We start from the raw sequence: 13,049 nt of genomic DNA on the forward strand, positions 1-13,049 counted from the left end.
TAATGGCTACCAGTAAGAAGTAGGTGGTGACTGCACTGAAGGCTCAGTTAAAAATTTTTGGCTTGGAGAGGTACAGCTGACTGGGATATGGTAAAATAGTGCATAGGGACATTTAAAAACTATATATATATAGCCACCAATAATACTGGAATTAAAAGCTACCACTATGAATACACAAACTTTGAACATCACAGCCTTATCCTTCAGAAAAAGTTAACATTATGCAATTGATCAGTTTTATAGATTCCAAGAAATTACCATATCTCTTCTCAGAAATAAGATGTCTTAATGTCTAGCAAATAATGACACAGTATATCAGTTATTTTTATCTCATGAGTTTGTCCTGCAGACAGTCCAGCTATCAGTAAAGATGAAACATAGTAGTTTCTACTGCTGTTGCAAAGACAGATAATTGGTCACTAACACATTTCATACAGTTCTGTCTACTACCGTACCAGCCAGATCAGGAGAAAACTTGCAATACTGTTGTTGACAAACCAGGCATTTTCCTAACACAGGCAACTCTAAGTAGGAAATCAGCATCTCAACAATTCATGGGAAGAGGCATTTACTATATGAATTCATAACTCAGCATAGTTATAGTCAGCTGATCAAGAATCACCGGTAAGTCTCCAGTGAAGCCTCACTACAATTTACAGTTGAAAGGCTAATGATCCACTCTAGCTATCTAATTTGATGGGATAAGCAGAACTCAGACTTTCTGGCCTTTTTGCAAAACTATTTCTAGATGATTGCCCAGCAATCCTGAAGTAGCCATAGATAAAGTCCAGCAACTCAGCAGTCCAATTTACATCTGCTTCTCATAATGATAGATTTTTTTAATCCTTTCAGTCTAGAGTGCTTGGAGATATTTCAAGATCCTTCCAAAGGATTATAGTTTATCACATTAAGTGCAATCACTTACAAACTAAGAAGAGAATGGTTAGTTTTGACTTAGCAGGGACGATTGTTTTCATCACGCTAAATCCTTCATCCTCTCCAGCTACCCATTAATCCTCCGACACTGTGGTAATGCAGAGTTGCAATGCTCTCCTACCTTTCTCTATATAGTTTTTAGGTGCCCAAGCAGGATCTCCATCTGCATAGGGATCGCTGTACTGCACAACAGCAGCCTCCTCATCCTCGTAATCCACAGGGGGTGGGGGTGGCGGAGGAGGAGAGTCATCAAACATCGGCATCTCATCGGGAGGTGGTGGTGGGGGAGGAGTCGGACTATCAGCAACTAGAAACGTTTGGAGATTTTTTTTTTTTTAATCAAAAACAGTACGCAGAGACAAACAAACCTGAGGCTGTACACTGTAGATAAAAAGGAGGGGGGAGAACGCCACACGTAACATGCACTATAATACCATGCACTGATTAGAAACAGAGACTTTGTATTAACAACTACAACATACAGCTACATTTGTTATTAGTGGTCAAGTCTAAGTATAAATGCTACAAGAGTCAAAGCACATGCTGCAGGGCATAAGCTGAAGGCGAGTAGAGAGCAAAGCTTCCTGCTCGCCCGGCCATGCGCTGGGGCTAGCTGCAGCAGTAGCTAGGGGAGGATTCCGAGCGGCACCCTCTGAGCCAGGCAGCAACAGGCCTCGGGACGGCACCAGCCGTGTGAGGATTTTTAAACAAATCTGTTGTTTATACAATCACTTTAATTTATTTCTGAACACTGCTTCATTGGATTTCTTCTGAGAGCTAGCTTTAAAGGGGGGAAAAAAGATCTGGTGTAGATAAAAAAAAAAAAAAGCAGGGGGAGAGACAGCTGCTTGAGATTTAACCAGGTAAGAGGAAGCAAAATAATCCATCTGCAGAAGAAAAGCTTTGTACAGGTCCTTATCTTGCAGAAGAGCTTGTGTGTATGCACACATCCAGGATTCAGTTAATGAATGACAAACTATAACAGGCAGCTGCTGCTCTTGGGGGAAAAAAAATGCCCAAGGAATTAAGTATATAATCCAAAAAGTCAAATCCCTGCCTTGAGATTCTCCATTCAGCACAATTACAAGTTGCTTTGGGAAAGGGGAGAAGAGAAAGGCATTATGGTGCAAATCACTCCTCAAATAAATTTATCAAATTAGTTTTCAGTAACATTCAGAGCAGCTGGTAGCAAAGTAGAGAGGGAAAACTCAGATGCAAGACATCAAGCCACTCATCCTATTCCTCAGATACGTGGTTTCCAAGCCACCACACATGGACCTAGGCCTACGAAGCCAGAAGTTACTGAAAGGTAGCTACTGTCACTACACTCAACTTTGCTATATAGGGATACAGATTTAATGACAAAGGAAAAATTGGGGAGTCTGCAAATTAAAAACATACAAAGGTTGAAAACCGTGTCTAGAAAGAATTTGATTAGAAGGAACAATCAGCTGGAAATTTGTTCCAAAACACACAACGGTTCCCCAGCCCATGCAGGGTAGGTCTCATTTTCAGCTTCTATCCAAGTTACGGGGTCATTGTTTCAGCACTGACAGCCACAGAAATGCCACTTTCTGAACCAACATCAGCACCTGCTCCCTGAAACGCTGTCCTTAGCTGAGGAGAGCTGCTCTGGGGTGTTACTGCTCAGCTACAGGGACTTGCATTTATTGGCAAACAGTGCTCTAATTTTGAGAAGAAAGCTAAGCTGAAGAGCAAGGAAAGAACAACACAGCACTGAGTGAAGTTTTAGCTACTGCTGGTTAGAGTGGCATTGGAAATTAGGAGCAGAGTTTCTGTTTGCTTTAATACTTTTCATGACTTCTGCCTGGCCACTACTCCAGCAGTAACTAACCTTAGACCCTTCAGCCACATGCTCCTCACGGAGGGTGAACCCAGCTCCCATAGCGCAGCCGTGTCAGGAGCTGCGGAGGCAGAGGCTGCCCCTTAGCCCTGGCACTCAGCTACATGCCTTGCTCAGCCCACTCTTTCACCTCAAGCAGCTAATGCTGTTTTCCACCTAAGACCCCAAGCTCCTCTTCCTCATGACTAGCTGAGCTATATCCCCTACAACTCTGCATCAGTAGGACTGGCTACCGCTGCATTACTGATGCCTCCCCTATACAGAAGCTCATTGATGCCACTTGGAGACAGACTAACAATTCAAGCCTTTGGCCAGCTGAACACTACGCTTTGCCCGTATTACTGAATAGCACTCATGGGCAGGAGTCATTAATCCACCACAGACACATGACACATAAATAAAGCTATTTACGAATGGACTGGTTTTCTGCAATATTTTTGGCAGATCTTTCACAAAATGTATTTCTCCCCTTAATTTTCATCTACATTCAGTAAAAAATCATATTAAAACAACAATCCTTTGAGATACTGAGAAATCCTTACCTTAATAAATGCAAAAGGCTGTACTTATTCAACAATGAAGTTGCTTATTTGAAAAAAAAAAACAAAACAAAACAAGAGAGGGTAGGAAATGCAAGTGTGAAAGCACCAACACATACCCTAACTGAGATGCAGTGCAAAAGCTGCATGTTTTATGAGAAACGTTTAAAACAAATCCAACTTCACATTTAAACAAGAGGAGAAGATGGAACACAAAATTAGACAAGTGCCACCCACAGGAAGTATCCCCACTTCTGGGATTTTAACCTAGGCATTTCCTTGTTCTGAACTTAAAACACGCAAACTTTAGAAAATCATTACCTTTCCTAGAAAAAAAAGCATACAGAAAGCCACACTAAATGAGAAAGGGTAAAGCGACCATTTCCCTTTTTTTAGCATTTATATCGCTCCAAATTCGGAAGTTCAGACATCTTCTCTTGCATGTGCTCATACCACCATTCTTTAAATGGACATAGCAGATTCCTTTTTAAAGGACTGGGTGTAATACTACAGCAATTTACATACAATCAGTTGTTTCTGGGCAGTAGACACACTGATTGAAAACCTCTCTGAAGGAGACACCCACAGTTAGGGCACAGGGCGCAGGAAAAATCTGGACTTGCACAGTTTAGGCCCTCTGCCACAGTGCTCTGAAAGAAGTCCACAGCAGAGGATGTTGATTCCCAAATGCACAGATCTTTGTAATAAGGAAAGAAACATATTTTGCCATAAAAGACAAGCCTACCCACGTCTCCCTAACCCCACTTGCCTGTAGGCTTTTTTTAGAAGATAAGGCAGATGAATCACAGAATCACAGAATCGCTAAGGTTGGAAGGGACCTCTGGAGATCATCTAGTCCAACCCCCCTGCTCAAGCAGGGTCACCTAGAGCACAGTGCACAGGATTGCATCCAGGCGCGTTTTGAATATCTCCAGAGAAGGAGACTCCACAACCTCTCGGGGCAACCTCTTCCAGTGCTCTGTCACCCTCACAGTGAAAAAGTTTTTCCTCAGGTTCAGATGGAATTGTCTGTGTTTCAGTTTGTGCCCGTTGCCTTGCGTCCTGTCGCTCGGCACCACTGAAAAGAGTCTGGTCCCATCCTCTCGACACCCTCCCTTCAGATACTTGTACACGTTGATAAGATCTCCTCTCAGCCTTCTCTTCTCCAAGCTAAACAGGCCAAGCTCTCTCAGCCTTTCCTCATAAGAGAGATGCTCCAGTCCCCTAATCATCTTTGTAGCCCTTCGCTGGACTCGCTCCAGTAGTGCCACATCCCTCTTGTACTGGGGAGCCCAGAACTGGACGCAGTACTCCAGATGTGGCCTCACCAGGGCTGAGTAGAGGGGGAGAATCACCTCCCTCGACCTGCTGGCAACACTCTTCCTGATGCACCCCAGGATACCATTGGCCTTCTTGGCCACAAGGGCACATTGCTGCCTCATGCTTAACTTGGTGTCCACCAGCACTCCCAGGTCCTTCTCAGCAGAGCTGCTTTCCAGCAGGTCAACCCCCAACCTGTACTGGTGCATGGGGCTATGCCTCCCCAGGTGCAGGACCCTGCACTTGCCTTTGTTGAACTTCATGAGGTTCCTCTCTGCCCACCTCTCCAGCCTGTCCAGGTCTCTCTGAATGGCAGCACAGCCCTCTGGTGTATCAGCCACTCCTCCCAGTTTTGTATCGTCAGCAAACTTGCTGAGGGTGCACTCTGTCCCTTCATCCAGGTCATTGATGAAGAAGTTGAACAAGACTGGACCCAGTACTGACTCCTGGGGGACACCGCTAGCTACAGGCCTCCAACTAGACTCTGTGCCACTGATCACAACTCTCTGAGCTCTGCCATTCAGCCAGTTCTCAATCCACCTCACTGTCCACTCATCTAACCCACACTTCCTGAGCTTGTCTATGAGGATGCTATGGGAGACAGTGTCGAAAGCCTTGCTGAAGTCTAGGTAGACAACATCCACTGCTCTCCCCTCATCTACCCAGCCAGTCATTCCATCATAGAAGGCTATCAGATTGGTTAGGCATGATTTCCCCTTGGTGAAGCCGTGCTGACTACTCCTGATCACCTTCTTTTCCTCCACATGCTTGGAGATGGCCCCCAGGATGAGCTGCTCCATCACCTTTCCAGGGATGCAGGTGAGGCTGACTGGCCTGCAGTTCCCTGGGTCCTCCTTCTTGCCCTTTTTGAAGACTTGGGTGACATTGGCTTTCTTCCAGTCCTCAGGCACCTCTCCTGTTCTCCATGACCTTTCAAAGATGATGGAGAGCGGCTTAGCAATAATGTCCGCCAGCTCCCTCAGCACTCGTGGGTGCATCCCATCAGGGCCCATGGATTTGTGGGTGTCAAGTTTGCTTAAATGATCTCTAACCCACTCCTCCTCCACCAAGGGAAAGTCTTCCTCTCTCCAGACTTTCTCTCTTGCCTCCAGGGTCTGGGATTCCTGAGGGCTGGCCTCAGCAGTAAAGACTGAAGCAAAGAAGGCATTCAGTAACTCTGCCTTCTCTGTATCCTTCGTCACCAGGGCACCCACCCCATTCAGCAAAGGCCCCACATTTTCCCTAGTCTTCCTCTTGCTACTGATGGATTTGAAGAAGCCCTTCTTGCTGTCCTTGACATCTCTCGCCAGATTTAATTCCAAACGGGCCTTAGCCTTCCTTGTCACATCCCTGCATACTCTGACAATGTTCCTATATTCCTCCCAAGTGGCCTGTCCCCCTTTCCACATCCTGTAGACTTCCTTCTTCTGCTTGAGTTTTGCCAGGAGCTCCTTGCTTGTGCATGCAGGTCTCCTGCCCGCTTTGCTTGACTTCTTACTCATAGGGATGCACCGCTCTTGAGCCTGGAGGAAGTGATGTTTGAATATTAACCAGCTCTCTTGAACACCCCTTCCTTCTAGGGCCCTCACCCATGGGATTACTCCAAGTAGGTCCCTGAAGAGGACAAAGTTTGCTCTCCTAAACTCCAGGGTTGCAGTCCTACTTAGTGCCCTGCCTCCTCCTCGCAGCATCCTGAACTCCACCATCTCATGGTCACTGCAGCCAAGGCTGCCCCCGACCTTCACATCTTCCACCAGTCCTTCTTGGTTTGTTAGTACGAGGTCCAGCAGCACACCTCTCCTTGTTGGCTCCTCTACCACCTGTGTCAAGAAGTTGTCACCAATGCTCTGCAGGAACCTCCAAGACTGTTTGTGCCTAGCTGTGTTGTCTTTCCAGCAGATATCGGGGTGGTTGAAGTCCCCCATGAGAACCAGGGCCTGGCATCGTGAGGCTACTTCCAGCTGTCTGTAGAAGGCCTCATCGACTTCCTCTTCCTGATCAGGTGGCCTGTAGTAAACACCCACAACAGTGTCACCCATGCTAGCCTGCCCTTTGATCCTTACCCATAAGCTCTCGACTCGCTCTTCATCCACCCCTAGGCACAGCTCAATACATCCCAGTTGCTCTCTCACATAAAGAGCAACTCCCCCACCTCGCTTTCCTGGTCTGTCTTTCCTAAAAAGCACGTAGCCATCCATGAGAGCATTTCAGTCATGTGAGCTAGCCCACCGTGTCTCTGCAATTGCAATGAGCTTATGGCCCCGCGGCCGCACACAGATTTCTCGTTCTTCCTGTTTGTTCCCCATGCTGCGTGCATTGGTGTACAGGCATTTCAGAGAGCTGATCAAGCATGCAGGTTTCCCAGGAGGGGTAAAAGAGGGTCCTCCATAGCCACATCCCATGCGCACTTCCCTGGCTGCATTCACCTGGTGGAGGCATCCTGACTTGAGCAGTCTTTTGCCAACTACCCTGTCACTATAACTCTCCCCTTCCCCCATCTTTCCTAGTTTAAAGCCCTCCTTACCAGGTTGGCCAACCTGTTGGCAAAGACCCGCGTGCCCCACCTCGTGAGGTGGATCCCATCTCTTGCCATCAGTTGTTGATCTTCAAACAGGGTCCCATGGTCGTAGAAACCAAAACCCTGTTGCCAACACCAGCGGCGCAGCCAGTCATTAACCTGGAAAGTCCGTCTCCTCCTCCTCTCATCCATCCCCCTCACTGGCAGGATTGAGGAGAAGATGACCTGGGCTCCCAGACCCTTGACCACCATCCCCAGAGCTCTGAAATCCTGCTTGATGGTCTCCAGTTTGCCCTTGGTGTCATTGGTGCCCACATGGAAGAGCAGCAGTGGGTAATAGTCCGAAGAATGGACGAGCCTAGGCAGTCTTTGCATGACATCTCTCACACGAGCCCCCGGCAGGCCACAAACCTCTCTAGACAAGAGGTCAGGTCGACAGATAGATGCCTCCATCCCCTGTAGCAGGGAGTCCCCCACAACAATCACCCGCCACTTTTTCCGGGCGTTCCGGCAGGGCACAGGGTCTGTTGTCCCAGGTACTTCCCTGGCAGCCATGCCCATCTCCTCCTCATCCTGGAGGGCACTAAACCTGTTCTTCAGCTTCAGGTCTTCAGGAGGAGCAGGAGCCTTTCTCCTCCCACGAGCAGTGACCAGTTTCCAGTCTTCTTCTACGATGTTATGATGTACCGTTTTACACGGCACAGAGCCCTCTGGCAACTCCACTGCTGCAGGGGGTTGGGACTCCTGAAGCTGCACAGTCTCCGAGAATACCCTGTCTATCTCTTGCTCTGCTTCTCGGATGCTGCGCAGCCTACTGACCTCCTCCCGTAGCTCCCTCACCTGACAAAACAACTCATCAACAGCAGCACACCTCCTGCAGGAGAGCTGACTGCCAGCCCAGGCCTCCCGGAGAGGCCCCAAGCACTCCCTGCAGCCTGAGACCTGTAGAGCCGCATCTACTGTCAGAGGGTCGGTCTGGGTCCAAGCCTCTGACACAGCAACTCCAACAGCCGCTGGGGAACGCGCTGTGCGGCGTGTCACGACCATACTTGAGGAAGCGTACACCATAGGGAACAGAAACGAAGGTACCTTCGCGCGTCCATGAAGGTCTAGCACACTATGCCAAAACCCAGCAATGGCCTCTAAAGCCAATCTTGTTGAGTGTATGCATAGACAGCTACATGCACTCCTGCTTTGAAAATGAGGCAGCAGCAGCTCAAAGCCATACTCATTATGTAACTTTCAAACCCAAGGGACTATTAAAAGAAAGAAAATAAAAATAAAATTTCCTAGACTGGATATCAAGCTTTAGCTATTTCTGCCAGAGTCTCATTCATAAGTCAGCTTTAATTTTATCATTACACACACACAAGTAAGTCTGTCCTTTTCATCTCCGCTCTCCCAAGCGCTGTCTGATCTCCGGGAGGACAATACTTGGAACAATTCAGAAACAAGTGTCAATTTTCTCAAGGTTATCTGCAAGTGAAGACATTCTGTAACCTTCATTTCTAGTAGGTGTGTGTCTACCTCTACACTTTGAATTTTGAAAAGGCTTTTCAACACAATTTTCTGGCATACTATTCTGGGTTCTTACCATTTACCTACCATAATACCGAAATATCATTTTTTTAGAATGAGATGCAGAAAGATGCCTTATCTCTCTAGAAGCATGCTCAGAACATGGCCACTTAAGGGGTCTACTGGAAGCTGAATAGTAGCAATAGTCAGAACTGAGAGCCCATAAACATATGTTGGAGCATGAGTGCATAGTAGTAGCCACTGAAATTCAAGCACACTTCGCTATGTTTCCCAAGCACTTTAAGAATGTTTTATACTTATTTCAGATCACATCTACATTGCAATCATTCTGTTGCTTGAAGAACTACAAGGTACTCCGCTACAGCAAAGGTGTCCCCACATCAGGAGCACTACTTGGCACCTGTGCTAGAAGGAGCTCAGTAGGGAAAGCTGGCTAGAGAACACAGGAAAGAAATAGGTAGCGAAAGGCTGAGGAGAGAAGTTTCTGACAAGCTCCTTTGTAATGGCATTAGATGATAGAACTGCACGTTTTCAACTGCTTGATTGTACAGCTTCCTAAAAGCTACTACAGTATTAGAGTCAATGGATATACAGCACATATTTTGACAATCTACAGAAGCCTTTCTAGTAAAAACTCATCAATTATCCCTGGTAAAAAAGCCTCAGGAAGGATGATTCAACATGAAATTAATATTTTAATTAACATACATTTTTATATCCACACCAAGCAGATGCCACATACTTCACACTGTATTTCTATAATAAATTTGGAGTTCAGAACTTAAATGGGTCAGTAATAATCATGCATGTGTTATAATATATTGAAGAGTGTGCCCTTCAGCTCCAATAGCATATTGGCACTAGAATGCAAGATGGTATTAGCTTCCGGAAAAGGAAACGAAATAGAGTCTGACTTGCCAGCCATGCATGCTAGAAGAAAGTAGGCTCTACCCTTTAACAGCTCAGCTTGTCCAAACTTACTGTTTTCCTGCACCCTGGCCACGAAGCCTGTGAGAGGAATCTGTGGAGTCAACTGAGGCATAGGGGGAGGGGGTGGAGCAATAGAAACTGGTAGCAACACACACACCGTATCAGGGAAGCCAAACGGACAAAGGAAAAAAAAAGGGAACAAACAAAAGCAGCCGTCAGTAATGAGGACCACAAAACAAAATATGTAAAGAACAACAACACACACACACACACAAGAACCTTCTTCAAGCTTGTTTCCAACAAAGCTGAATTCGTGCTTAGCCAATCGAGGATCAGAAAGCAGAACAAGCCCATATGTTCATCTGAATAAAAGGCTGAGTCCATGCTGTGCGGCTGGACGTTCATCGGGTGCGTGTGTGAAGGGACACGCTCAGTTAATTATTTGCACTGTGATAGCACTTGGGAAGCACACAAAACGAAGCTCTTAAATTTTCCTGCCAAATAAGGATTACTCAGATTCCAGTAGTTATCTTTAAAATATGTGCTACTAGGAGCAGATGTAATGCTTCAGAGGATTCTGGAGCCCTCCGGCTACCCAAGGGCAGGGAGCTCTGCCACGTGCAGGAGAGCAGCGCTGACACAGCTGCTTTCCAAAGGAAACAACGCTGTGACTCCAACAGCCATACGTTACGTTCATACAGAGAGGACCCGTCACGATTTTGGTCTGCTGGGGGGGGGGGGGGGCTGCCTTACTGTGTTCTTGCTTTGTATAGAGAAGGGACCTTGCTGCTTGTTGGTAGGAGAATGGATGGGTTTAGAGCAGAATGGAGTTTTACTTTAAATTACTAAGTCTTCTGTGGTTAGAGGCACTGGGCAAACTAAGGAGGCTGGCAAAGGCTTCCAAGGCTACAAGTGGCTACACTCGCACACAGAGCTCCTCGAGAAGCACTCACGAGCTTGTCTCCTCAACAGTATATACCTATCAGTGTGCAGGGAGATGCAAACACATGGCACTCGTGCTCACAGGTGCTGGCTTCACAGCTGAGATGCTCAAGTCTTCCCTCTACAGGTAGGGAAGAGACCTGGCGGTAGCAGGGCATGCCATCAAAGCCTCAGTTCTGGCAGGGTATCTCCCCATGGAGAAGTACATTAAGACATCAACTCCTTTGATATACCATTCCCCTTCTCAGGACAATTTCTCTTGTACTGAAATAGAGAAATTCCTGTGAAGGTGGGAATTCAGCAGTGTAATTCAGTTGGAATCAAATTTGAAAGAGGTTCTATACTTCTAAGTAAGCAACAATTTTTTAAAAAAGCCATAAGATTAATGTTTGATGAATAAAATGTAACATTTAGTTCATTACAAAACCAATAATTACATCAACATTATGGGGGAAACAATCAATAAAAGAGGGCGAATAAACAAGTTTCTCACAAAACTGAAGTAAACATCTAAGAAAAAACAGAATATTTGTTAGCATGAAAAGTAAAATCTTAAGGTAACATGGAACCTGGATTTAATGTGGAGACAATAAAAAAAACCAGTTACAGAAACAGAAGAAAATAGTTTAAAGTAGAAAAACCCATCAAAATACTGTTTAAAAACATCTCAACAATCAGTATTTTGAAAACACCAGAGAGGCTAGATTAAGGAATAGCACCTGCATTTGAGCAAAAAATTGCTTTGAAAAAAACGTAGATGTTCAGAAACAGTCACATGCACAGCATTCAAGGCAACTGAACTATTTCTAGAAGTCAGGCCCTGTTTACTCAGCAGCACACAACTGCTTGAACAGGAAGGGGTTCTCTTCTTGTGATGGATTAATTCTGTGGAACAGGAACGTGGAGGAAAATGAAGGGCCAGTATAGGTGAGAAAGTGGGAGGAAAATCAGTGTTGGAAAAAATAGATAGGTGTTGTTCCTGCATGTAAGTGGGGTTTTTTTGACAGAAGTAATATTTCTAGACTACTGAGAAAACACTTCAGTGTCTCAAATGTTTTACATGCATTTTTTCCTTAAAAGTAAGTACACAACAACAAACACTGGTCCAAAGCGATCTTCAGCTCAAACAGCAACATTTCTTTTTAAAGAAATATCACTCTCAGAAGCTTAAGAGTTGACACACTGAAGAACACCACCAAAACCCATCAGAGTACTATTAGTACTTTATGTGTATCTGGTCATAAAATTTATGGAAAGAACATAGGAAGAAATTTCCTGATCTCAACACTGCTTTCCACCAACACTCAAGTAGATCCCATTTTTCAGCTCTTTCTGCAGTGAACCTCTTCTTTGTCTTGTTGGGTAGGTAGGAAGCTGCTGACTAAAACTAGCTCAGTCGCCCACTGCATCCCTCAGCTATACTCATCTCCAGCTATACTACTAGTGTGGGAGCACAGAGGAGGAGTCTGCTAAAAAGAAACTGAGCTCTTCTGTCCCTTCCTTATCAGTCACACATAAAATGAAGAACAAAGGAGAAACCTGAACTCAGGAAAAGAATTCAGAAAGAGACAGAGACAGGGATGAGCTGTGTGATGGGAAAGGTTTGTTATATGAGTACTGTCCTCTGACAGCCTTCTCTGGCCACTAGGCCAGTAGTGGAGGGAATGTGTTACAACCATATTAGGTCTCCTGCAAAAAAAAAGTCTTTAGATTATGTTCTCCAACACACCTGAAATGCTAAGTATAATGTACCTATAATTAGATAGGCAATCATAATTTCCTATCACGAGTAACAGCAAACAACTTTGAGGGGAAAACAGTATAATTGCATACAGTGCAATCACTGTACAACTTAAATAGAGGCATCTTTTTGTTTGTTTCTCCTTCTGTTTTAGGAAAGGCAATAATCTGATTGATACTCTTCATAAATTAATTAAAATGCCATGCATGCTTTTACAATCATTTTGCTCAAAACAGTTTGAGATTTCAGAGCTCAGAAGCTTACTTGAATTTTGAGAATAAAGAGGCCCGCCATTAACATGAGGTTGAGCAGAAAATGGGGCAGTCACAGAAGGATTCCGTCTGTATCCACCAGAAGATGTTGAAGAAGTGGTAGAGTTGTGCCGTGAGATTTGCCTGGTCATTGTGCCATACTGGGAACCAGGAGCTGAACCCGGAGCAGCTGAAAAGCATTAGCCAGAGGAACCAAGGAGAAGACTTAAGCAGAGTATTACATGAGATAGAATGCAGAAAATAGAAAAAAGTCCCAGAACATGGGAAATACTTGATTATAGATCTCCAGTAATTTGAGGCCAGTAACAGGAGATCAATGGAACACAAACATCCCTGTTATAATCAATAACAAGAAAAAACACACAGGACACAAAACAACATTCATATAAAGGGCATTTGAGAAATGCTGGAAATTATTTTGACAGACTGGATTGGACTGGAAAATTGA

General features: G+C 45.2%; 1 protein-coding gene across 9 annotated transcripts in view; it reads right to left on the reverse strand.

Annotated features, from left to right (window-relative positions):
• ABI1 (abl interactor 1) overlaps positions 1-13,049 on the reverse strand; it is a 92,119-nt gene that overhangs the window by 868 nt on the left and 78,202 nt on the right. For 4 of the 9 annotated variants that reach the window (XM_067291820.1, XM_067291822.1, XM_067291814.1 and 1 more), the window contains 3 exons: positions 12,594-12,770; positions 9,698-9,784; positions 1,058-1,243 (listed from right to left, as the gene is read on the reverse strand). In XM_067291820.1, coding sequence (XP_067147921.1) covers positions 1,058-1,243; positions 9,698-9,784; positions 12,594-12,770 — 450 coding nt within the window. The remainder of the gene's footprint in view (positions 1-1,057; positions 1,244-9,697; positions 9,785-12,593; positions 12,771-13,049) is intronic. The other 5 variants (XM_067291823.1, XM_067291817.1, XM_067291816.1 and 2 more) reach the window with 3 other exon arrangements.

Source organism: Apteryx mantelli, chromosome 2 (genome assembly GCF_036417845.1).
Source record: "Apteryx mantelli isolate bAptMan1 chromosome 2, bAptMan1.hap1, whole genome shotgun sequence".
Classification (NCBI taxonomy): Eukaryota; Metazoa; Chordata; class Aves; order Apterygiformes; family Apterygidae; genus Apteryx; species Apteryx mantelli.